This window comes from Sceloporus undulatus, chromosome 3, assembly GCF_019175285.1.
Source record: "Sceloporus undulatus isolate JIND9_A2432 ecotype Alabama chromosome 3, SceUnd_v1.1, whole genome shotgun sequence".
NCBI classification, from domain to species: Eukaryota; Metazoa; Chordata; class Lepidosauria; order Squamata; family Phrynosomatidae; genus Sceloporus; species Sceloporus undulatus.
Window position 1 is genome coordinate 4,741,750 of NC_056524.1, and position 24,809 is coordinate 4,766,558.

Consider the following 24,809-nt stretch of genomic DNA (forward strand, 5'->3'; position numbering starts at 1 on the left):
CCAGCGATCACAGTGGTATATTTCTAATGGTCTTAGGAACTGAGTCGAAAATAATGTTAATGGTTGTTGGTCACTACAACATGAGGAACTATATTAAAGGGTCGCTGCATTAGGAAGGTTGAGAACCACTGGCTTAGAGAGAAGGACTTCATTTTTCTACATTGCTCGTCCAGCACATGTGCTATTGTTTGAAACCAAAAGCACTTCTTTCAAGGCAGGTGGCTGAGTCATGTACCTGTTTACAGTATGTATGGAAATTGAGAAAAGATGTTTAAGTCACTCTGCAAAACAGAGTAGAATTGGCCCTCCATATCCACAGATTCTCTATCCATGAATTTAACCATCCACAGCTTGAAAATACAGTCGCCCCTTGGAACTCATGGGGGATTCCGTTCTGGACACCCCCACGAGTTTTAAAACTCGCGCATATTCAAGCCCCATAGGCTTGAATAGGGTTAATGGCGGTCATCCCTCTTGGATTTTCAAGTCCACGGAATTGCAGGGCCAACTGTATTTAAAAATTTGATTTTTCTATTTTATATAATTATTATGTTATTGTATTTAATGGGACTTTAGCTGCCATGGATGTTAGTATCCACAGGGGGTCCTGGAACCAAACCTTAGAGGATACCAGGAGCCCACTGTATTCTCCCAATAATCCCCTTTTCAAAATAGTTTTGAGAAGCCAGAATCCCCCCCCCCCCCCTTTCACTCCATGAAAAGTCTTGCTTTACAGAACTTTCTTTGAGGGATTCTCAGAAGGTTTTTCTCTGCAACAGCAGGTATCAAAAGCTGTGAAGAAGAGGCCTGCACTCAATGAAAGTGGGTTCATTTCATTCCACAGTCCCTGTTCTCAAACCTGCCCCTTCCTCTCTCTTGTATCTCTCCTGTCTCTTCCCTGCCACCAACACCACAGAAAAAACTCATAGAATAATGGTTGGAAGAGACCACAAGGGCCATCCAGTCCAACCCTCTGCCATGCAGGAACTCTCGATCAAAGCATACCCAACAGAAAGGCCCAGGCTAGATCTCTCCTCCCCATTCACACACAAAAAATAGGATTTCCAAATGCCCTGGGTTTTTGCTTTGAAACTACCTTTCCAGCTTCTTCCCTGAAGAGCAACTGAAGGAGCTGCCTATGCTCAGCTTGGAGAAGGCAAAGCTGAGAGGGGACATGACAGCTATCTTTAAATAGGTCAAGGGATTTCATTTAGACCAGTGGTTCCCAATCTTTGGTCCTCCATCACCATTGAATAGACAGTTAAGCAAACTTTTAGGACTAAATAGTCTCTCCGTCACACTCAGGTGGGTCTCCTTATCTGAAGCATATCACCACAAAGACTGAGAAATAAGGCTCTGAACTACACACACACACACACACACACACACACACACACACTTTAAGAATGGATAATTGCATCTTCACTGTAATGTCCATCCCTCTGCCTGTTCCCTTTGTAACACCTTCTCTTCTGTCTTCACTCAAGCTACGCTTCTGATGAAACAGGCCTGGCCTCAGACATCGTCCTCTTGTGCCACTGAGGGTACCTTTCACCTCCCAGTGGATACTGGGACCGAGAACAGAACTTACCAAGCTTCATCCGCAGCATTCAGTAAATAGCATTTTAATTCTGGGGTTATTAATGGTTGTTTTATTTCTCTCTTTCTATCTCTCTCTCTCTTTCTCTTTCGCTCTCTCTTTCATTTGGGAAGGGGTTGCACTTCGTATTTGTTATTTTTTATGATTATTCCTTTTTAGTGCTGAGTGATAGAAATAAAACTGGGGGCCAACCATGTGAATTTTAAAACAGGGGACACACACCCTCCATTTGGGAACAGTGCGGTTGTCTTTGAAATGAATGTGGGCTGAGCACTTCCGTGTTCCTATTTGTTGTTCTTGGGTGCCTTTGAATCATTTCCAACTCACAGTGACTGTAAGGCAAGTCTATATATATATATCTATCTCTCAAGATTTGTTCAGAATGGGGACACCCATTGGGATTCCAGGACTGAAGGGGGATTGGAACCCTGGTTTCCAGTCAAACTCCAATGCTCAAACCACCGCACCATGCTGGTTCTTGCTTCATCCACATTCATTTCAGTAGAATTTGTACATCCCCTGTTGAAAATGTGCCCAACCCTTAAGAGGTTTCTCCTGGCAGGAAGAACAGTTGGAAGAAATATTCTCACCCCTACTCTAGGGTGACAGTGGCTCTTTTGACTTTAGATCAGGAGCAGAGCCTGTACCTGGTGGAAGGAAGATCCCAGGTTCATGTCTTGGCTCCATTTAAAAGGATCAGGCAATCCTTTTAACTGGGTTGCCTGTTAATGACCTGGGAATCAAATCTGAGAATTAGAATTTTAGGAAAAGATTGAAACAGTATGTGGTCATTATCTCCAAATAAATCCCGATCTGTCTTAAAAATTGTCCATAAGTGGTGCATTACACACAAACACCCTAGATTGACAATGATAGGATATGAGACATCATCAAAATGGTGGAGAGAGTGTGAGACTTTTGGAACATATACCCATCTGTGGTTAGATTGCCCTAAAGTAAACTCATTCTTGCTTAATGTTTTAAAACAAGTTGCAATAATTACTAGATAAGATATTAAATTTTGCTGTGGACTGTTATTGGTAACCATTTATTCTTAAAATAGACATTTGAAACATAAAAATAGTGTTGCTTTCCTCATTATTGCTGCTTGAGTGGAAATTACTAGTTGCTGGAAAACTGGAAACGTTTCTTTAGATGCTTGACGCAAGAGAGTATGAGTTCTATGGCTTTTAGAGAATCTGTCAGATAGCATGAAAGTAAATAAGGGACTAATAAGTCATGATGCTTTTGTTGAAAAATGGCTTCCACTTATTGAATTTATGAATACAGTACCGCAGACCACTTCAATCCCATTTTAGAGTCTGGTCAGACATTAAGATAATAAATTCTTGTGATAAGGAAAGCAAATCTTCTGGAATGGGCCCACGTCCCTAAGATAAAATTTGTTATGATATTGATTTTATTGTTGTAATGTATTAGATAATTTTATTCACTGAGTGAACAATTTTAGAATTAAAATGAATTTTAGTAAGGGCTTTGGCAAAGTCCCCCATGATATTCTTGCAAACAAGCTAGTAAAATGCGGGCCAGACAATGCAACTGTTATGTGGATTTGTAACCGGTTGACTGTCTGAACTCAAAGGGTGCTCAGCAAATGGCTCCTTTTCATCCTGGAGAGACGTGGCCAGTGGAGTGCCACAAGGTTATGTCCTGGGCCCAGTGCTATTCAGCATCTTTATCAAATTTGCAGATGACACCAAATTAGGAGGACAGGAACAAAATTCAAAGTGACCTTAATAGATTAGAAAGCTGGGCCAAAACTAAGAAAAAAGCAAATTTCAGCAGGAAGAAATGTGAGGTACTGCACTTACGCAGAAAAAATGAAATGCATAGATATAAGATGGGGGACACCTAGCTTAACAAGGCTACATGTGAAAGGGATCAATTAACAACAAAATTCCCATCGCAAAACAGAAATCTGAATGCTTTATTTGTAGGTTGCTGACACCTAATGGATTGAGGTAAATAACAACATGTTGAAATCAAAAAGCTTGTTCCAATAATGGAGCCATATTGCTCCTGTTTTGACCATTGGAAGTCAGCTGAAATGTCTCCTGCTGTTTCCCCAAAACTCTCTAGTGGAAGGTAAAGAGGAATAGACAATATGAACGCTACTCTCTCCACACTCACAATCCAAAGTGTACATGTGCATAGCAAAAGAAAAGGCATTCTGCTTTGCTTTGGGGGGTTCTGATGGCATGTGCAAGGGGAGGTGGTATGTCTTAAGTTATTTGTGCCCCCAACACTCACTAAGACTTCATTGCTGCCAGTGTATTGAACAGAGGCCAGAAGGAAACTGGGAACAGTTCTGACAGATGCTGCTATGCTTAACTCGTTTGACTTTGAAAGCTTCTCCCTGGCTAAAGTCTGACTCCAACATTTTGCACCATTTAATGTTGCCTTGGTTGTGGCCTGGTAGCTGTTGGAAACACAACTACATGGCAGTCTGAAGATATGTATTTACATTTTTAAGGGCCCTACATCTGACTGCATCTTGAATTCAGTTTGCCCGTGGGAGCTTCCAGGTGAAGAAGCTCTAAATTTATGATTTCTCTGTGCAGAGATTACTCAGAATACTCTCTCCCTATATACGTCCTTGGGGTTTCTAAGCTATAGGGTCATAGCAGGTTGATAGCAGACATACTTCTCTTCCTCTGAGGTGCTAAAGGGCTGTGACTGTGGGTTATACGGTAGGCCCTTGTTATCGAGTTTGGTTTCCGGACCTCCCATGGGTATCAAAATCCATGGATGCTCAAGTTCCATTAAATATAAAGGCATAGTAAATTGGTGTCCTTTACCCAAGACAGCAAAATCAAGCTTTGCTTTTTGGAATATATATATGATATTTTCAAGTCTTGGAAATCCATGGATAGAGAGGTCCAACTGTTGTGCTGCAGGGGAGGATACTGGGGCTGTCTGGTGTGTATGTGTGATTCTGGCATTCATTTTGACTGCTGTGATGAATTGGTACATCTGTGATGCCTGGCACATGGATCTGTGCAGTAAAACAGAAAGTACTGCTGTGGATTTGGATCCTACATGTGGTGTAATCCATATGGCACGTTGAAACATGAAGAATGCAAGATTGATTCTCTTTCATGGCCACCACACGTTAAGGTTTAAATCATAATGGCCTTGGAACTAGATGGGTATTGAACCTGCTTCAGGAAGATTTGCATGCTTTGAGTCAGGGGTCAGCAACCCCCGGCCTGCGGGGACAAATGCGGCCCACGATACTGGCCCGAGCCCGGTCCTGCCGCCAATTGTCAAAGGCCCCGCGCCGGTGGCAATCAGCGGCAGGACCGGGCCACTTGCGCGGGGCCTTTGGGGGGGCCGCCGGCCTCCTCCCTCCGTCTCGGCCTCCGCAGAGGTCGGGAAGGAGCCCGTGGGGCCGGCTAAGAGGGGGAGGCCTCCAGCGGTGGCGGCCCCTGCCAGCAAAGAGGGGGAGGCCTCCAGCGCTGGCCCCGCCTCTGGAGGGTGGAAGCCCCGCCCCCGGCATGCAGCTCTGCCCCCGGAGGGGAGAAGCTCCCCCCCCCCCCGCTTTGGCCCCCCAGTTGTCTGAGGGACAACAACCCAGCCCCTGGCTCAAAAAGGTTGCCTACCCCTGCTTTAAGTCTATACAGGCCAATATCCAGATAATTTTGTTTTGCTTCAGTATTTGTTTAATAAATGCAACCTTCAGAGACCTTTCTACTCCTCCCCTCCCTTTCTGCTTCCTTGTTGGCAAATTATTCTCCACAAGGTGACCCTCCTATGGTTTTGCATGGCAATTTTTACCCTTTTGAGGCAAGGTGGAGATTTCTGTTTTTGTATGTCTGTAAAGAGCAAGTCGTCCGTGTTTTTAATGGGAACTGAACAGATGCAGCACTTTTGTCAATAATGCAAATGGGACTGTAGAGAAAAGAGCAGAAGTAGGTACAAAGCTATCTGAAAAATCTCTCTTCCACTAAGGTGACCTTTGGTGATACATTAACAGTCTTGTTTCTGTGAAAGATATTAATGAATTTCCTTTCCCATCGGCATTAGTATTTTGAATGCTATTTTTAATATAATATAGATATAGCCATGTATCTTAGCTATTTTGCCTTTGTTTGGTAGGGTAGCTAGTGAAAGTCTGAAAGCTGAGATTCGTATTTCAAATGAACTCTGGCTCATGGCTGCTTTAGTCCCCTAAAGAATAAGGCAAGTGTGGTGCGGAGAAGGCTCAAGGGCATTTCATTTACAGGCTAAGAAGGCAAAAGCAATTAATGGCTCTGCTTGCTGTCTGGTTCTGCCAGATCTGTGTGGCTAGAGACATAAATGTTGGAAGAGTTCCTGTTTTTAATTGCAGAGAGTCTGCTCTCTACAAAGCCTGAGTCCTTGGATCATGACCTTGCCACCTTGGGTGGCAAAGTGCTATACCTGAAAGAGCAGTCCTATGGATGGCAGGAATAGATGAGCTGTACTCAGTCCCCTAAGCTCTGTAGAGCTACATTTTCTGTTCCAAATAAATAAATCAATAAATAAATCCCTTGCATGGTAGTTTGTGGAGTCAATGTGGTGTAATGGTTTGAATATTGGACTTCTCTGGAAACTAGGTTCAAAACCCCGCTCGGCAGTGGAAACCTCCTGGGTGACCTTGGGCTTGTCACACAATCTCAGTCTCAGAAAACCCTGTAAGTCGCCATACACCAGAAACAACTAGAAGGCACACAGCAGCAATGAAAGTTTGTGGTCTTCAGTGGGGGACAAAGCAAGGATGCCTGCTGGGCATCCTGTACATGACTTGATTTCACCCATGCGGTCTAAATTAATCTTAGGAAAAGGTTATGAAGAATTTGATTTGAGCTTCTCCCTGTGAAATTCAGTTATCCTTGAATGGAGGACAGAGAAAGGGCATAGTTTTTTGTGGGTTTTTGGGGCTATGTGGCCATGTTCTAGGAGAGTTTATTCCTGACATTCAAGAGAAGATGCCAGCCACAGATGCTGGTGAAACATCAGGAATAAACTCTTCTAGAACATGGCAACATAGCCTGAAAAACTCACAAAAAAAAACCTATGGATGCCGGCCATGAAAGCCTTCGACTTCACATTGGAAATCTCTATGGGGAGAAACTGTTCCAAGACACCCAGACAGCAAGGGCACATTATTTGGCCCCCAAATAGTCTTGATTCCACCATAAAGCCCACAAGTTTTGCTGAAAGAGAGCCACACAGGGTCCTTTCCAGAATATGGCAGACAGATAAGCCATGAGAAGCCAAGCTGGTTGAGCCTGCTTCAGAAACGGTCCAGCAGAGAGAGGTTTACTCTAGCATCACATTTGGATGCTGCTCTTTAAGAGTTCTGTAAAAGAGGAGGGACCTTGATTTAAGCCTGCACACTCTTCCACCGGATGAGTTTGAGGCATATTTTCTGGCCTTTCAAGCTGAAGCTAATGTGGTAGGAAGAAGGAACATAAAGGTTTTTGAAGAGGACTGGTTTTTCTCTTCAAGAGATAACAGCTATAATTTTGTTGGGGCTGACATCTGACTCAGATGGAGAACCTGTAAGGGGTTTTAAAAGATGAGAATATTTATCTCCCAGTCTAGAGGAAGCTGGCAAGATCTGGAGTCTTGGGACCATCCCCACTTGAAAATCCTGCCACAGCTGCTTTGCTGACATGAGGCTGAGAGGTTGGTGGGTCTCTGGAGTGAAATTGGAACCTCTCCCGTTTCCATTTCTCATCTTGGCCTATTCAGCTTGCGTACATGATGTATCATCTTGGGCAACAATTCCTAAACTTTCTCCTTCCTCTCAGTTTGGTGTCCTCAGGGGTAACTAATCTGAAATTGATCCATATTACCATTTTCCATATTACCAATACTTCTTCTCTCTTGTTCACCCTGGAAATTCAAAATAAGTTCCTGGTTATGGGGCCAAATTCACTGTTCCATGGCAAATTCTTGTGGAAATATGATTGAAGCTTTCTGATAAATGCTGTATATTTTCGACAATAAGTCTGCCTCATGTATAAAGCCGAGGGAAGCATTACTGGTCAAAACTGTGGGTTTTGATATGATGTGTAGATAAGCCAAGGATAAAACTTAGGGGCATACATCAAAAGATTTCATGGTGTAGTGGTTTGCATGTTGGACAATGACTGTGGAACCATGAAACCCACTGGGTGACTTTGTCAAGTCACATGCTCTCAGCCTCAGAAGAAGGCAATGACAAACCTCCTGTGAACAAAACTTGCCAAGAAAACCCCATGATAGAGTCCTCTTAGAGTCACCATAGGTTTGAAATGACTTGAAGGCACACAACAACAACAGAGGGTGTAAAGGATGGAGCAAAGGAAAATAATGCCAACGAACTTACAAGACTCTGGCAGACATAACTGTTGATGCTCACCCTAAAATCTGCTTGGATGAGGAGGGAACTATAGTAAATGGTGGCTGTGAGATGTGTTGGAGAGGCAACCAGGCACAAGCAGGGCTTGGAAAACATGTACATGTCAAAAAGGATGAAAAAGCAAACCAAAGAAAATGGCAGTGCATTTGGTTTAAACTTTAAAGCATTCTGGAAAGGTCTTTTAATGTTGATTTGTTCCTGTATCTTTGTAGATAGCAGGAGCAAAGCAGGTGTGTTGATCAGAACAGGTAACGGTCTAAATTTGCCATCTGGGGTTAAAGAAACTCTGTTCATTGCTGTATTTCAAAAATGCAGCTTTTCTCCTTATGCCCTACTATGTCACTAAGATTTAGCCTCTCCAAGATACTTTGGAGCCTGAGGTCGGAAATTCGAATTCTCACTATCCCACAGCAGAAAAAAACCTCAAAGAAATTAACAGGCAACAACAAATTGATGTTCTTCAAATCTGTTGCTCCAAGGAGGCCACTCCATTAAGCTTCACAATAGATAAAGTTCAAACTGCTAAGCCTATTACTGATTTTGTGTGTTTGTTTCCTGTGTTTTCCCCCAGCTATCAGCATCAATGGATCATACAAAAATTAAAACAGAGGCAGATAAAAGCTCACATCACTTAAAAACATATAACCATTAAAATATAATTATAGTATCAATAGAGTTAAAAGCTTAATTGTTGTTATGTGCTGTCAAGTTGGCTTCAGTTTATGGTGACGCTTCAGTTTATGGTGAGACTTCCAAGAGACCCTGTTATTAACAGCCCTGCTAAGATCTTGCAAATTCAGGGCACCTTTGGCTTCCTTTACTGAGTGAACCCATCTGCAGTGTGGTCTTCCTCTTCATTACATTCCACGTTACTGAGCGTTTTCATCTTTTCCTGCTACTCGTGTCATCTCGCAGTATGCCCAAAATACGTTAGGCTCAGTTCAAAATACAATAGCCATAGTTCAGTCTCTTTGGCTTCTTGTGAGAGTTCAGGCTTTTTAAAAAGATAATTTAAGTCCAATCCAACTCCTAACTGTTATACTAGACTAGTTCTCATTTAGCATACTGTACAATAATCTGAGATCTGGTTCCTTCTGGGAGAAATGCATTGGAAGATCCTTTATGTTAGCAATTTGAACTTGTCCCATAGTTGAAAAATACTGTGAAAGGCACAATTAAACAAGTTTGGAAATAACAGTAGTGTGTTTACTGGTAATGACTTAATCCATTAGTGAAATTACACATGGCAAACACAATACAGTACAGCAAATGCCTCTGGGGAAGTAGGCTCAAGCCTTTGAAAGCTCAGTATGTAAAGAGATTTTGTAGCACCTCTGAGACAAACTGAAAGAAAGTTCTCAAAGGTGATACAAGATCTCTTTACATACTGATTTTACAGACTAACACCAAAACTTTTGAATTCTATTTTTCAGTTAGTCTCAGAGGTGCTTCAAGATCCTTTTGCATATCAATACAGCAGGTGAAAGCAAAGTTGGTGTAATGAATAATGCTTTCTAATTAGATTTCAATATTACTTTTAAAAAGGATTTTTAGAATATGTTGACAGGTATATTACCAGTTTTTTATCCATCCTAAGACATGTCTCTGGCTGTAACATAAAATAAAATGAAAGTAACAGCCAGTGGAACGAGTTACTCATCAGTCCCTGTGACAAATAACAGCAGTTAATCGCTTTTTAAAATATCTGTAATAAATAGCAAGAACAAATTACTTTTAACATTGGGAAGAGCATCTTTACTATAAGGTCAGTTCAGCAGTGGAATGGAGTCCAGTACTGGACTCTCCATCTTTGGAGGTCTTTAAACTGAGGTTGGATGGGCATCTTGCAGGAGTGCTGTAGTTGTGTATTTCCCACATGGCAGGGCGTAGGACTAAATGTGCCTTGTTGCCCCTTCCAGCTGTAAGAGTCTATGATTCTAAGTAACTTTCCATGTGAAGACAGGTAGAAACTGCTTCAGCACAGCCCTCTTTGAAATGGAATTAGTAATGAAGATGTGCCTGTGGCAAACCATTTGGTGACTTGTGGGCAGCAAAGAATGAGTGTGCACATTAGACTGGCTGTCCATCTGCTGCATAACAATGGAGCATTTCAGGGTGTGTGTGTGATGTTCAGAATCAGACCTCTATCAGTCATTGATTCTCCAACTTTGGCCCTCCAGGTGTTTTGGACTTTGGCCACCAGAATTCCTGACTATTGGCCAAGTTGTCTGGGCCTTCTGGGAGCTGAAGTTCAAAATATCTGGAGGACCAAAGTTTAGGAGACAAACCTCTATCTGATTAGATCCAGGACTCACTTAGTGGCCAATGGTGATGATATAACCTCTCACTTGACCTTGTTTCTTGTTTCTTCACAGGATATACTGCTGGAACACCCTACAAGGTCCCTCCTACCCAGAGTAACAGCGCACCGCCTCCATATTCTCCTTCTCCAAATCCTTACCAAACTGCTATGTACCCCATCCGAAGTGCCTACCCACAGCAGAATCTGTATGCCCAGGTGTGTGTGTGTGTGCGCGCACGCCTGCGCACGCTTATTTATTACTTTCTCCTATTATGCGTCAAGTTGCACATCATACCACCTCCACCAGACAAGGTGGTGTACCATAAAAGCAGGTAATGAACAATAAAAAATAAAGAAGGCAGGCATAACAGTCACAAACATTGTGATTAAAACTAACATATAAAAATATCTCCCCCCCCCCCCCCCACACACACACCAAAAGTTCCAGATCTTTTATAAAAACTGTACTGAAGCTGAGTTAAACTGGGAAAAGGGGAATTCTTTTTATGGATGGCCTAAAGGGGTAAGAAACTGTGGGAGGCTAGGACTGTATTCATACTGCAGAAATAATGCAGTTCGACACTGCTTTAAGTGTGATGGCTCCATCCTGTGGAATCCTGGGATTTGTAGTTTGTTGTGGCACCAGAGCTCTCTGACAGAGAAGGCCAAATAGCTCACAAAACTACAGATCCCAGAATTTCATAGCACTGAGCCATGCCAGTTAAAGTGGTATCAAACTGCATTATTTCTGCAATGTGGATATAGCCTAGGCGGTCCCATTAGCCAGTGTGGAGACCTTGCAGGGCAACACATCCTACCACTACCCCATCACCACTTCTAGTTTACTCCCAAGTTCTTTTTAAATGCCTTTTCTGGGCCTAAAACATCCAGAAGGAGGTCCAAAACATGGTATAAGTGTCCCTCGTGACCCCCAGAGAGCGTTTGAAAAAATTTGTGGGCAAAATATTTAAAAATTTAAAAAAAAAACATTTCTTTTTAAACACTGAGGGGTCATGAGTGCAATAAAAATGGTACTGGGCCCATATGTAGCCCATGGATGGCACTTTGCTTATCCTGGGCCTGAACTCAGCAGTGAAAGCTTGGCAGGCTTTCCTGGGCTGGCTCTTCTCCAACCCTTGCTGGACTTTGCCTGTCAAATGGAAGAAGGTAAGAGCAATTCCATCACCACCCCTCAAAGATGTGTATTAGTGTTGTATGCTGTATATTTCACAGGGAACTAAGCCCCAACAGCTCAGCATGTTTGAGTAAGCTTTTGCTGATACTTTCCCAATACTTTTTCATTCACAAAAATCTCTAGGCAAGCAGCAGTAGTTTAAAATGAACTTTTAAATGATCAGTAATAGTTATTTGTATAGTTGATTAAAGCTGGCTTTCAACCACTTGTCTGTGAATTTCTCCATCTATGTATGTATTTAAAAACGGATGTCTCTTTCTGCCTCGAGAAGTTACCAGGCTGATCACAACATAATAAAATATGTAGACATCCCTAAAAATGAATTAACTACAAACACCCTTAAATAAATACCTTAAAGCAGAAAGAGTCATTGAGACAGCCCATCCTTTCTCTGCTTCCCACCAGGACTCTCCAGAATAGAGAGTTTTTGCCTGTGTTTGAAGAAGAGGAAGGAATGGGTCAGCTGAACCCCATGAACCAAGGGTGACTAGTGAAAATGTACATCTTCTGGAGGTACTAGTCTCCTTTCTGATGGATGTAGAAGAACTTAAAATGGGAGCCCTGTGGTGGTGATGGGAGCCTATAACATTCTGAATTCTCTGGAGAAGTCCCCTCTTCTATTTGTTTCCTATCATAAATGCAAAGAGAGAATCCCAAACTTGCTTCTCTTTTACCCTCTGCAAAATGTAGGGATATAATTTTTAGTTATATTGATGTTACACTGGGAGAGAGAATATCAGAGCCTTTTGGAAATCTTCCCTGGTGCAAATATCAGTTGAATAGTTTTGCCCTCTGAAAAAGTAACCAGCATACATACATCTTACAGAAATTACAGCTAGAAAAACTGGACAGTGGATTGATAGTGACCTAAAATTTCCTAGGCATTGATGCACAAACATAAAGTTAAGACAGCTACTGCTTGCAGCTTATGGTGTCTTGAGATATGTGACTATCCTTCTTCTTGCCCTGACCTTTCCAAACAGGGAGCATATTACACGCAGCCAGTGTATGCTGCACAGCCTCATGTCATCCATCACACTACTGTGGTCCAGCCAAACAGCATCCCATCTGCTATTTATCCAGCTCCAGTGGCTGCCCCGAGGACTAACGGTGTGGCAATGGGGATGGTAGCTGGGACCACCATGGCAATGTCAGCAGGTGAGAATTACATTTTAAAAAGTCCTGTTTTATTTACTGTTTGTCATACCTCAGCCTTCCCCAGCCTGTCAGCATGTAGATGTTTTGGACTACAAGCCTCAATGTCCTCAGTCAGCATTGTAATTGAGTGCCCTATCTGGGGCTGATGGGTGTCACAGTCCAATACCATCTGTAAGGCTTCAGACTGAGGAAGGCTGCTGTAGAATCTGCAATAATCTGGAACTGTGTTGTCTTACTTGTAATTCATAAACCTATGTGTGGAGCTGTATGTTTGCCACAGTGTAGTGGCTGGAATGTTGGACTAGGAGTCCAGGAGACCAGAGTTTGAATATTCACTTGGTCATGCACGGAAACCCACTTTGAGACCTTGAGTTAATCACACACTCTCACCCTCAGAGGAAAGCTATGGCAAATCTCCTCTGAAGACATTTTGCTAAGAAAACTCTATGCTAGAATTGACCCAAGTCAGAAATGACTTGAAGTCACACAACGACATTGCCCCCAAACTGTAAAGAATCCAGGTTCCTACTTATGCTATCTTTCTCCTAAATCAACCAACATCTGGAGGGCTCTAAAGCATAACTCTCCAAATGTTGTTGGGCTCTAATTTCCACTCCTTTCTCATTACTGACTCTGCTACCTCAGACTAATGAGTGTTGTAGTTCTGAAGGGCTGCACTTTGGCCACCTGCATCCTGTACATCTCCCCCGCCCCAACTGAAATTTTCATTTCTCTGGGTTGTGAAAATATGATAGAAAGCACAGGGGCCAAGTCTACTGAGATATCTGAAACATGAGGAAGCCACTGAATAAAAATTGTGGTGGCTGGAAGTAGAGCTTCAGTTGTCTGGTAGTCCTTGTCTCTTCCCATGGAAGGAGAATCAATTCTGCAAAAATAGTGAATGGTTAGCAGAGCAGCTTCTCTGCATTGGGCCATCATCTGGCTCCTGCGTCCGTTACAACTGCTTCTTCCCCTCTGGAAGGAAGATCCTGGAGCATAGACAGAGTCACCAGCTGATAGGGACTGTAACAATCCTTTGCCATGTGTACCTTTGTCTTTGTTGTCCTAGTGTAAATGCTGGGAGCTAATCTTAGCTGAAATACAGGAGGCAAATAAATTTAAATGTAGTCAACTTTGTAAAGAGCCTGTGTGCTATACCTTGATTCCCATTTTAGGAGAAATGCAGGATATGAATCCATCCATCAGTCAGTCAATAAATACTGTGATGGCTTGAGTGCTGGACTAGGAGCCTTATTGCATAACAAAAGAAAACCAAGAAGCAGCTTTCTCCTTATATACCTGCGTGCCATCCAAGCACTTCTGTTTTCTTCACTAGGGAGATGGTTATAAAACAGTGCCTTTTGTTGTGCTGAAAAAATCCATTTGGTAAAAAGCACGCTTTCATGACTGTTTCCCTCTGGATGGAGAATGGATGTGCTACAATGTCATTTGGAGATGCAAGGCAAAAGGCAGTTCTCTCTTGCTGTATCTCGGCTTTCTTTTGTCATGCAGTAAGGCTTTAGGACATTGTGAGGCAAAGGCTCAACTCCTTGCTTGGCCATGGAAATTTGTGAAGTGACCTCAGACAAGTCCCACTGTCACAGCCCAAGAGGAAGGCAGTGACGTACCTCCTCTGAATTAATCTTGCCCAAAAAATCCTATGAGAAGGTCACCACAAGCCAGAGTTGACTTGACAGTGCATAACAACAACAGCATTAAAAATCAGAATAAATGGCACAGAACTGTGAAGACTATGCAGCTTTATAAAGTTTCTCTGATTTTGTACCTTTTTACCACCCTGAACATACTTGATCTTGTGTGATTTTGGATGCTGAGAAGGGTTGGGCCTTTTTAACATTGCGATGGAAGACTACTGGGGATCTCCCAGGAAGACTAGGAAAGAATCCTACCAGAAACTTTTAACATCCATGGCTGCTGGTCAGAGTTGACATTATTTGGTTGACTCACTTTAAGGCAGCTTCCATTGTGCCTAACTCTCTCCAGTTATTGCAACATTTGTTTGGATCACAGGATGCATATTTTCTGAGTGGCTTGCTTGGTTGCAGGTACACACACATACACACACTGGAATTCATACACAGCCCTACTTGTTTGCCACAAGAGCCAGTATAGCCCTGCATCTCCCACAGGTGTGCAGAGAAGCTCTCCTGTTGTGTTCTCAACTCTTGGATAAAACTTTAATAAACCACTGATTTCTTGTTTTGCACCAAGTTACCCCACTAGCTTTTTAAAAAGATGGTTCTCCACCAGGACTTTCATGTACAACAGCTATGTCTCATTTGTTTACTTCTTATGCGGCAAGCACATAAACATTTAATTCCTTAATATCCTGTATTTTATGGATGTGCATCTTTTCTCAGACCACAAAATGTCTGGTTTTTCATAAAATGTAAGAGAGGTAGCCCTCTCACAGGCAGAGATGCTGAAGGAGGCTGGTTTTTTAAACATAGGTATTGATATATCAGAAAAATGAATTTATTGGTATCATAACTTTTTTACTGGGTGCCATTTTATGATCCCACTTTGTTTTTTAATCTATATTTTCATTGTCACTAAAATCAATTATTGTTTTTGTTTTGTTTTCTAATTGAAAGAAAGGCAGAACCAAAATGCTGTAATAATAATAATAATAATTATTATTATTATTATTATTATTATTATTATTATTATTATTATAGCGCTGTAGATTTGCACAGCACTGTACATAAAAACAACAAATATAAAAGAGTAAACCTGCCTATGGCGTACAATCTAAGAAATGATAGGATAATACACATAAAACACATAGCAATACAGGATAATAATACAATAATGTTAGCATTATTGTATTATTGAACCTACAGTGCTGTACAGTATTGCTAAAATGAAGTAATTCACATTAGGATTTCTGTGTTGCAGTACTATATCTCTTTTGTTTAAAAGAAAAAAAACTAACTAGAAAAATATCAGAGCAATATTTAAATACCAGATTTTAAAAAAGAAAGTTGAAATCATAAAATGCCACCTGGAATTCCCTGCCAGAGAGCTCTAGGGTTTCACCAGACCACAAATCCCAAGTGGGATCTAAGTGTTATAATTGTGTTGTGGGAGAGAGATTTGGTATGAGTATCCTTTGTTTGAGAGCCAGTATGGAGTAGTGGTTTGAGCATTGGACTAGGATTCTGAGAGACCAGGATTCGATTCCCAGCTCAACCATGAAACCCACTGGGTGACCTTGGGCAAGTCTCACACTCTCAGCCTCAGGGGAGGCCAATGGCAAACCTCCTCTGAACAAATCTTGCCAAGAAAATCCCAGGATAGGTTCACCTTAGGGTTGCTATAAGTCGGAATGACTTGAAGGCACACAACAACAATAATCCTCTGTTTGGGGTCAAAGCTGGGCTCCAAAGTAAGACATTGCAGTCAAGCAATTTCAAAAGCAATTTGCCAGTTTGTGGGTGAAACTGGTAACTCTTGAAGTGTCTGCAGCCATTGATGGATGCAAGCTGCAGAAAAAGATATTACACTTAACCATTAGGAGGAACTTCCTGACAGTAAGAGCATTTTGACAGTGGAATAGGCTTTCTTGGAGAGTGGTGGAGTCTCCTTCTTTAGAGGTCTTTAAGCAGAGGCTGGATGGCCATTTGTCAGAGGTGCTTTGATTGTGAGTTCCTGCGTGGCAGAATGAGGTTGGACTGGATGGCCCATGTGATGTCTTCCAACTCTATGATTCTGTGATGCCATTTTGGAAGTGGAGAGGGAGGCAGAGGAAGAGCCTTTGATGGGAAGCATTCATTAAAATGTGTGCACGTTATTGTCTCTGATTTCCATAGCTAATTGTGCAAAAATGCTTGAGACCCGCAGGATGATTTAAGCTGAAATAAAATGGCCTCCTTTATCTGCCAGCTCCTGCCCCGCCCCCTCCTCCCCCAGTGAAGGTGTGTTTGTTTGGGTACAACACGGGTGCAGCCATGTACATGTTTGGAGGTAAGGGACTGGGTCTTCTGCATGGCCTCTTCAACAGGGGTGTCGAGGGATTGCTCTTGTGCCCTGTTTGTCTTTCCAAATCCATGTCATATTTTAAACTTGGCTCTCCGGCAGGGGTGTAGCTCCCAAACTGGATTCCAAAGGCAAGACCAGTCCATCCACAAACCCCCTCACCTAAACTTGCACCCTAGACTGCTTGCACAGTCTTCTGGCTTCCCACCTTACCCATCCCCATGAACACATTATAAAGGGGGGCTCTGTCTATGCAGCCTAGTCCACAAGTCAGTGCAGTGAGGAGCCTTCAGCTTGCAGGTGGCTCATGCCAGCGAGCCAGGCCATGGGCATCAACAGAATCCTGTTTCCTCTTCCTTTGGGACCCCCCGGTTCAGAAGGCAGCGTGGGCATGTCTTCTGAGACAAGTGTCAAGTGCCAGGGTGCAGCGTTTTGTGTCTCCATCCTCTCTGATTCTCTTTCTTTCTCTCTCTCCCTGTTTTAGGCACTCTGTTGACCACTCCTCAGCACACTGCAATTGGAGCACATCCCGTCTCGGTGCCAACATACAGGGCTCAAGGGACCCCTGCCTACAGCTATGTACCTCCCCACTGGTAATCTCATTAGCCAATCCATGTAAGTGGTATCACATCGCTGCTAGTGGGCAAGGGGTTAGAGAAAGGGCAACATTCAGCCATTTTCTGTATAGGCAGATCTGTCTCAACCAGGACTTTAGAGTCTTTGCCTAAGAGCAGGAGCACCACCACCTCCCCCCAAAAAAACAGAATGAAAGAGAGAAAGTTTAACATATGCAGTAGTTATTCTTGCTCTTAGAACAAGGAATACGTTGTTCAAGAGGGAAAGTAGAAACACAGCTTTTACAGAACTTGGAAAAGCTGCTTTGTTGGACCAAAACTCCCAGAAATCTCTTTCTCCAAACCGAGCAATATGGCCAAAATAAACTTTTCCGAGGTATGGCTTTAAGTGGGGGGAAAACGTATATGAATTATGTATAGTGGGGTCATGGTCTTGCTTCCAGTTCAGCTGCAGTGATGTGTAAAGATTTGCTTATTTTGTTCTTGCAAGCAAAAATAAAATAAGAAGTCGAAGGCTTTCATGGCCAGCATCCATAGGTTTTTTGTTGTTGTTTTTTGTGGGTTTGGGGGGCAATGTGGCCATGTTCTAGAAGAATTTGTTTCTGTTGTTTCTCCAGCAGCTGTGGCTGGCATCTTCAGAGACGATTTCTCTGAAGATGCCAGCCACCGATGCTGGCGAAACGTCAGAAATAAACTCTTCTAGAAAATGGCCACATAGCCCCAAAAACCCACAAAAAACTAAAAATAAAATATTTGAAAAGCTTTCTCCTAGCTGGGTGAGTATGTGAGAGCTTCCCACTGTTTTCATTGGGGTTTGGGGTTTTATTTTATTTATTTTTTTGCATTTTTGCTTTGGGTTGAGTGGGAAAGGTGGCACAGTCAAAAGACGTTACCTAGTGATGATGAGGATGGTCATTGGCATGATTATGCTTTCCCAAGGAGCTATTTCAGAGCTAGCTCTTTGAGAAGGTGCAGAAAGTGTAGCTGCATGTACCCCCCCACCCCACCCTCTAGCAGTCATCTTGTACTTCTCCCTTTCACATTTTAAACTTTTTCCCAGACTGATTTTTGAGCATCCCCCACCCCCCACCCAAATGGCACAAACTAAAGAAACTGCTCGTCCATGTGGCTGATTCACTATGCCCTAGACCCTCACAGTCAAACATTCTTGGACCAGTAGCTATCCAAAATGGCTACTGAATTTGACATGACCTCATTTCCAATTCATCAAGAAACAGCAGTGTAGCCCATGGGGGGGGGGCAGAAACTGGCCACCACCTTGTGTTCAGTTGCCTACCTCTGCTCTAGAAAAGAGCTGGGCAACCTCAACTGAAACTAGCTCTTCTTTCAGGCTTGCCCTCCACATCATCCAGCCCCTGCTAGTTGCAAAGCAGGCCAGCTGGCTGCAAAGTGTGCATAACAGCCCTTCCGTAGCAATCCAGGAGGTATGGGAATGTATATGGGGATGATACCACCTAGTCTGCACTGCAAATATAACCCAGTTTGACACCACTTTAACTGCCAAGGCTCAGTGTTGTGGAATCCTGGGAATTGTAGTTTGTTGTGGCACCAGAGTTCTCTGACATAGAAGGCTAAATGTCTTGAGCCACGGCAGTTAAAGTGGCGCCAAACTAAGTTGTTTCTGCAGTGTGGATGTAACCATAGATGATGGAAATGGTCAGAAACTTTACAAGTTGAAGTTCTTCTGATAAAAATCACCAAGAATGATTGCCGATTCTTGCCACAGGGCATGTCGATCAGAACAGGGCCATCAGCGTGGGCGGAAAAGGCAGCCCTTAGCTCAAAACAGCAAGCAGACAGATGGAGTTGCATATAACTTCCCTGTTACCAAGCAATCTTGCGTTGATAGCTAACAGGCTTCGGGTGACAGGCTCACAAATTGGCAGAAGCCAAAGATACTCTTGGTTTCAGTTGGATGTCCTTTGATGCCCATTTTATTCTGATCAGGGCCTGTTTTGAAGAACTGAAAAGGCTTTAGTCATCCAAGTAGATGACCTCCATAGGATGCTAGGATAGTGATGGAATCTCCTTCTTTAGTGGTCTTTGTCAGGGATGATTTGATTGTGTGTTCCTGCATGCAAGAATGGTGTTGGGCTGGATGGCCCTTGTGGTCTCATCCAGATCTATGATACTACGATTCTAAGCTAAACCAAGGCAAAGTCAACCCTGTTGATTCTGCTAAAACTCTCAGATACTTTCAGTGCCATTGTCCTGGACCTCCTTACAAGGATGGAGCTGGAGGAAACCACTTTGTCGTGTCTCTGCTCCTTCCTTGAAGAAGGACTTCAGAAGTTGGCGCTGTGGGACATCTGCATTGGCTCTTGACCTTTGGCCTCTGGACCCTACAAGATCACATTTTGGCCTCAGTGTGATAAGCATTTAGATGAAACTGTTGGAAAAGATCTCCCATTGATGGGTAATGAGTCTTCAGACATGTTGCTGCATGCAAACACCAAAAGTCTATGTTTCTTCAGCCCACCTTCATGGTCTTCCCATGCTGATATTACTGGGGGGGGGGGGGGGTGGAATTCCTATGAGACAGAATAAGGAGAAAGGAAAGGGCATTCACACACAGAACCTTCTCATTCATAGCTATATGGTCTGTCCCTCGGCACTTGCACCCTAAAAGGCACCAGATCCCATCTGATCTTGAAAGTGAAGCAGAGTCAACCCTGGCTAGTACTTGGATGGGAGACTGCCAACAAATCTAAGGTGCCCTAGATTATATATCTGAGGAAAAAAACAGCAAAACCACCTCCAAGTATTCTGTACCTGAGAAAATCCTAGGAAATTTATGGGGTTGCCTTAAATCAGCAGCCAACTCGAGTGCACATAAACACACATGGCTGGGGCCACTATTCGGTGGAACAAAATGGATCCCTAGCTAAAGCCTCCCCACCAACAGGTACCACCCAGACTCTTCTGGAAGACATCTAGAGAAGGAAATCCCACCACCTCTCTAGGCATTTGGTTCCATTGCTGAACCACTTCTAATGTTCAATCAATATCTACCCTCCTATAACTTTGAACCATTGGATGTGGACCTGCTCTTTGAAGCATCAGAGAATAGACAGCCCCTTTTTCTCTCTGAAGCCCTTGAGATATTTAAAGAATGTGATCATGTCACCCCTCCGACTTCCCTTCACCATGCCAAACATGCCCAGCTCCTTCAACCTTTCCTCCTCTTGACTGTCTAGGAGAGAGAAACCTATTAAGAGCTGAACCTGAGGGTGGGTGGGATTTGAAATGGGCCTTGGCTGGTTCTATGTTGCTAATTCTAACTTCTATGGGGATTCTCTCCCTCTCCTCCCCTCCTCTCTTCCAGATCTGGAGTCAAACATTGTATGCAACAACTCAAGTCTTACATCGGTGCTGGAGCAGCGGTCCCAAGGCACCACAAGTCTGTTAACAAGAACAAACAAAGTGCAAGGGTCACTTTATGCATTCTTAAGGGTTTTCTTTCCTTTTCTTTTTTTAAAAAAAGAATTTGTTTTAGTTCATTTCATTTTTTAAAAGCCACTTTCCAACCATTGCACCAACCTATTGCTTCCTTTGGTATCTTTCTTCACACCATCTCCCTGAGAATGGTTTCATGCCAGCACCGATGCTGAGCAAGGCTCAGGCTTCCAGGCTTCTCTATTTCACACCCTCCTCCTCCTTCTCATTCACATTTTGTTCTCCCTCAGTTCAAGGGTTGCAGATGTCTTCTAATGCTGTCCATTTCATTCCTAGAGTCCATTTTGGTTTTATGAGTGAGAATGATTGATGTTCAGGGTTAGAGTGAGAGAGAAGGGGGGGGGGACACAGTGCTGGCAGGCGTGTCTCTTCCCATTTCAGTTTCATTAATATCGTTCTACCTGTCTCTGTCTCTATATATATTCGATTATTTCATCTTCCATAACACACTATGAGAAAATTGGTGTCTTCCAGATAGATGTTGGTATTAGATTTACAGTTCATTATCTCTGCTGAAAGGTGGAACTCGTCCCCCCCTCCTCCTTTTTTTTTTACAGGAATAGGCAGATGAAGGAATGACACAAAGCAAGCCCCTTGTGTTGTAAGAAGCAGGACAGCTGCTAGTCATCTAGAGATTTTGCTTGTGCTTATTTTAAATTGTGGTGTCCGTATACACACACACACACACACACACACAGACACACACACCTCACACAAAAGGAACAGGAAAAGCCTGGTGAGCATGCATGCTAGCATAGGATATTAAATGAACAGGAGCCATTCTCTTGGATTTATAAGAATTGTACTTTGTTCGCAACTCAAAGGGGTGCAGGGAGGCAGGGGGGAAAGTGAGGCAAGAACAGAAAGGCATGTTACAATTTGGTAGGCAAGCACAGCAACTGCAAAAAGAATGAAAGATTTCCAAGTCTGAAAGATGCCTGGCTTGAGCAATTGCTTCCATAGAATGCAAGAAAGAGAGATTCCTGGAAGCCACTGACCTGTGATGACTAGGTTATGTTGTATAGGCAGGCCAGTTTACCAAACTGTATTAAAAGTGGAATTCAGTAAAGTATAAAAGAAGTCCTCAACATGAAACTTACCTTGTCTGATGACCACCGAAACCTCTGGGTTTTGGATCCATGTAGCAGCTTACTCACACATTTGTTTCATGTGTAGCAAGTTTTTTATCGATTACCCAAAGCCACATGCCTGACACATGCCAGTCCGGTTATGTGAAATGGTCCAGAGATGCAGGGAACTATTTGTGGATTCAGGAGCAAAGCATCTGCATCTTCTTTTTAGAACACACTAGTGCAAATGCAAGTTACCTCTCTCCATTCACAACTGTGGTGAATGGAAGTTAGTGGGGTCAGTTTCTTTAAATTTCCATGTCTAAAATACAGTGCAGATTGGTGGGAAAGGGATGGTCTTCTACCTGGAAGAAGGTCTACAGGGCAAAATGGGGGAAGTCAGAAAGAAAAGATCAGTCTGTTGCAACAAGGACAAGTTAGGATCCGCAAAGATTACGTTTGGGAGAACCCAAACCAGGGGGTTGTAAACAGGCATTGGTGGTGCTCAGCTGACATAACCAGGACTGAAAAGGTTGCACAGAGGAGGATCATACATTGAGGTTTTCTATTGGTGCTGTAAGATCATTGTTGGCTTGCCTTCCATCAAGGGCTAAGGTAAAGTTGAATTAGGGTCTCCTTTGGCCCCAGTCACCTCTCATGCCCTTTCAGTGTCCCCAGTACACATTCTAGCAGGAAGGTGCCCCCAGTGTTTCTATGAAGTTTCAGATTTGAATTCCATTAGGCTGTTCATGTGTGTTGTTTTAGATATTGCTTAGAGTCTATAAAGGAGCCCTGGTGGCACAGTGGTTAACTGTTGGCACTGCAGCCACAATGTTGTATGTTGGATGCTAGAGAAGGGCTCCAAGGTTGACTCAGCCTTCCATCTTTTCATTGGTTGGTAAAATGAGTACTGTACCCATCTTGTTGGGGGCAATTGGCTTACGAATTGTAAACTGCTTAGGGAGTGCTATAACTCTGATAAGTGGCATAGAAATGTACAGTACTTGCTATTGCTATTTCAGTTCTTTGGGGGGATGCACAAAGGAGGACTTGCAGGGTATTGGGCAATCTAGAATTTCAGCTGGGAGTGAATTCTGGACTTTTGAGGAAAGGTCTTCTTACTAGAAAGATTGCTAGCTTTGCTCCATTTGTCTGTATTGCTCCTAAGATCCTCTTTGGCAAATTCTGTATCTGTGGATTCCACCTGATAAAAGGAGCCTGAAAATTTAGCTGCAGTCAGATTGCAGGAGAAATATTCCAAAACATTAGAGAGAGAGCCAGGCAAGTCAGAGGTTTTTGCTGGAGAAAGAAAAGTAGAATTGAAACCCGCTAGACGAATGGTAGGATGGAGCTGAAATATCATATAATGGCGAAGCAATTTGGCACGTCCCCTGCATTTTATAAATCAGTTGCTGGATCCTGAAGATTCAAGATCCTAGCTTGCCATATGTCAGGGTGGTGTGATTAAGCAGATTCCAACAACTGGTAGCAGAGGCGGCAACTGAAATGGCACTGGTAGCCCTTATGAGGGAGGTAACCAAAGTCATCTTCACAGTAGCAGTGCCAGTGTGTGTTTGGTAGGGCAGGATGGTTAGTTTGAAGGGAAATAGCTAAGGAAACAGACTGCGGAGCCCAGTGGGCAGCTTGCATCAGGAGAAGAAAATGGCTGTTTTTAGATCACATTTATTTCTATTCTTGTTGGTTATTCTGTTTGCTATACAGGCCTGAAATAGTGAAAATAGCTGTGAGTCATCGTTTTTAAGACCACCGTGGGGGAAATTACCCTCATCCCATATGAGGAAAGAAAAAAATAAGGTTTTTTGTTGTTGACCTAATTCTGGCTCTGTAGATTGGTTCTCGTCACACCATTCTTGAGACATGTTTAAAAAAAACACAACACAAATAACAGGTTTTGGAAGATGTTGACTTGGCAGGACCTTCTGTCGAAGAGATATTTCCATTTGCTTTAAGGATGTAGACAATTTTTTAAAAAGTCAAGCTGTTTGTGCTTGTTGGCGTCAACAGCTTGGCCAAGAGACTTAACAATTATCATGCAGCGAACCAGCCACCTAAATGTTGTCTGTTATTTCCAGAGCACTTCCTATGTAGAAAAGTAGCTTTGTATCATTTACTCACCACCCAGAAGCTTGTTCTTCAACTCAGAGAAGGCTGCAAAGCAGCGATTTGCAGATAGTTGTCCTAGCATGCAAGGAGGTACAACATCCAAACGATGTACAATAGCAGTTCAGACATACTACAGCTGTGTATCTTTTCCTTGAGACTGATACTTGGGGCAGGGTCATTTGTTCAAGGATGGAAACCTCTCAAAAAGCTGAATTCCACTGTCTGGACTCATGCATTGCTCTGGTTCTGTGCAGGCTGCTTTCACAGGGTGGATGTTCAATGTTAATCTTCTCTTGAGTCGGCTGTTCCCCCACGCACCTTGGAGATCCTCCCTTAACTTTACCCTCCCCAGTGGACCAACTTGCAAACACTCTCGGTAACCATCATCCAGCCTTAGGAGTTGTGGCTTTGAAGAAATTGGGATGAAAGTCATCTCAGGAGCTCTGTTTGTATATAGCTGTATAAAGTATATACTTTTTAATTTGACTGTAAAGCAGTTGGGCAGAAAGAAGTGAAAAGCTGAGAAGTAATTGGGGTGCAATTGGGGTGTATTTTGCGTGTCCCCCAATATGAAACAGGCAGTGAAATTGGGAAAGAGGTTTGAATGGTGGCCAGGTGCAGAAAAGTTGGGAATGGGTTGTCATCTCTGAGTGATTCCTTTGGCGGCGGCTTCTTCAGGAATTCTTGTAGTATCATCTTCATTTACGTTTACATTTCGAGACTCCATTATTGTTCATGTGGGGAGATTCAGTCCCTTCTCCCCTTTGTGACACACTTCATTGCTGCTGGTGACCCCACTGATACCCTCACCTTAAAACATGTGCTCTAATGCAAGACCTTTGTGGAGGGAGGGGGGAGAATAAAATTCAGTCAATAAAAAGAATGCATATTAATTATTGTACTGGCCCAGAACCACAT

At 43.0% G+C, this 24,809-nt stretch overlaps 1 protein-coding gene across 6 annotated transcripts in view; it reads left to right on the plus strand.

The window, feature by feature from the left end:
- FAM168A (family with sequence similarity 168 member A) overlaps positions 1 to 21,041 on the plus strand; it is a 438,953-nt gene extending 417,912 nt beyond the window's left edge. For 3 of the 6 annotated variants that reach the window (XM_042459626.1, XM_042459624.1, XM_042459625.1), the window contains exons 5-10: positions 1,488 to 1,613; positions 10,367 to 10,509; positions 12,472 to 12,646; positions 16,553 to 16,633; positions 17,130 to 17,260; positions 20,567 to 21,041. In XM_042459626.1, coding sequence (XP_042315560.1) covers positions 1,488 to 1,613; positions 10,367 to 10,509; positions 12,472 to 12,646; positions 16,553 to 16,633; positions 17,130 to 17,242 — 638 coding nt within the window. In that variant the 3' untranslated portion in view covers positions 17,243 to 17,260; positions 20,567 to 21,041. The remainder of the gene's footprint in view (positions 1 to 1,487; positions 1,614 to 10,366; positions 10,510 to 12,471; positions 12,647 to 16,552; positions 16,634 to 17,129; positions 17,261 to 20,566) is intronic. The other 3 variants (XM_042459628.1, XM_042459627.1, XM_042459629.1) reach the window with 3 other exon arrangements.
- Positions 21,042 to 24,809: the final 3,768 nt, after the last annotated feature.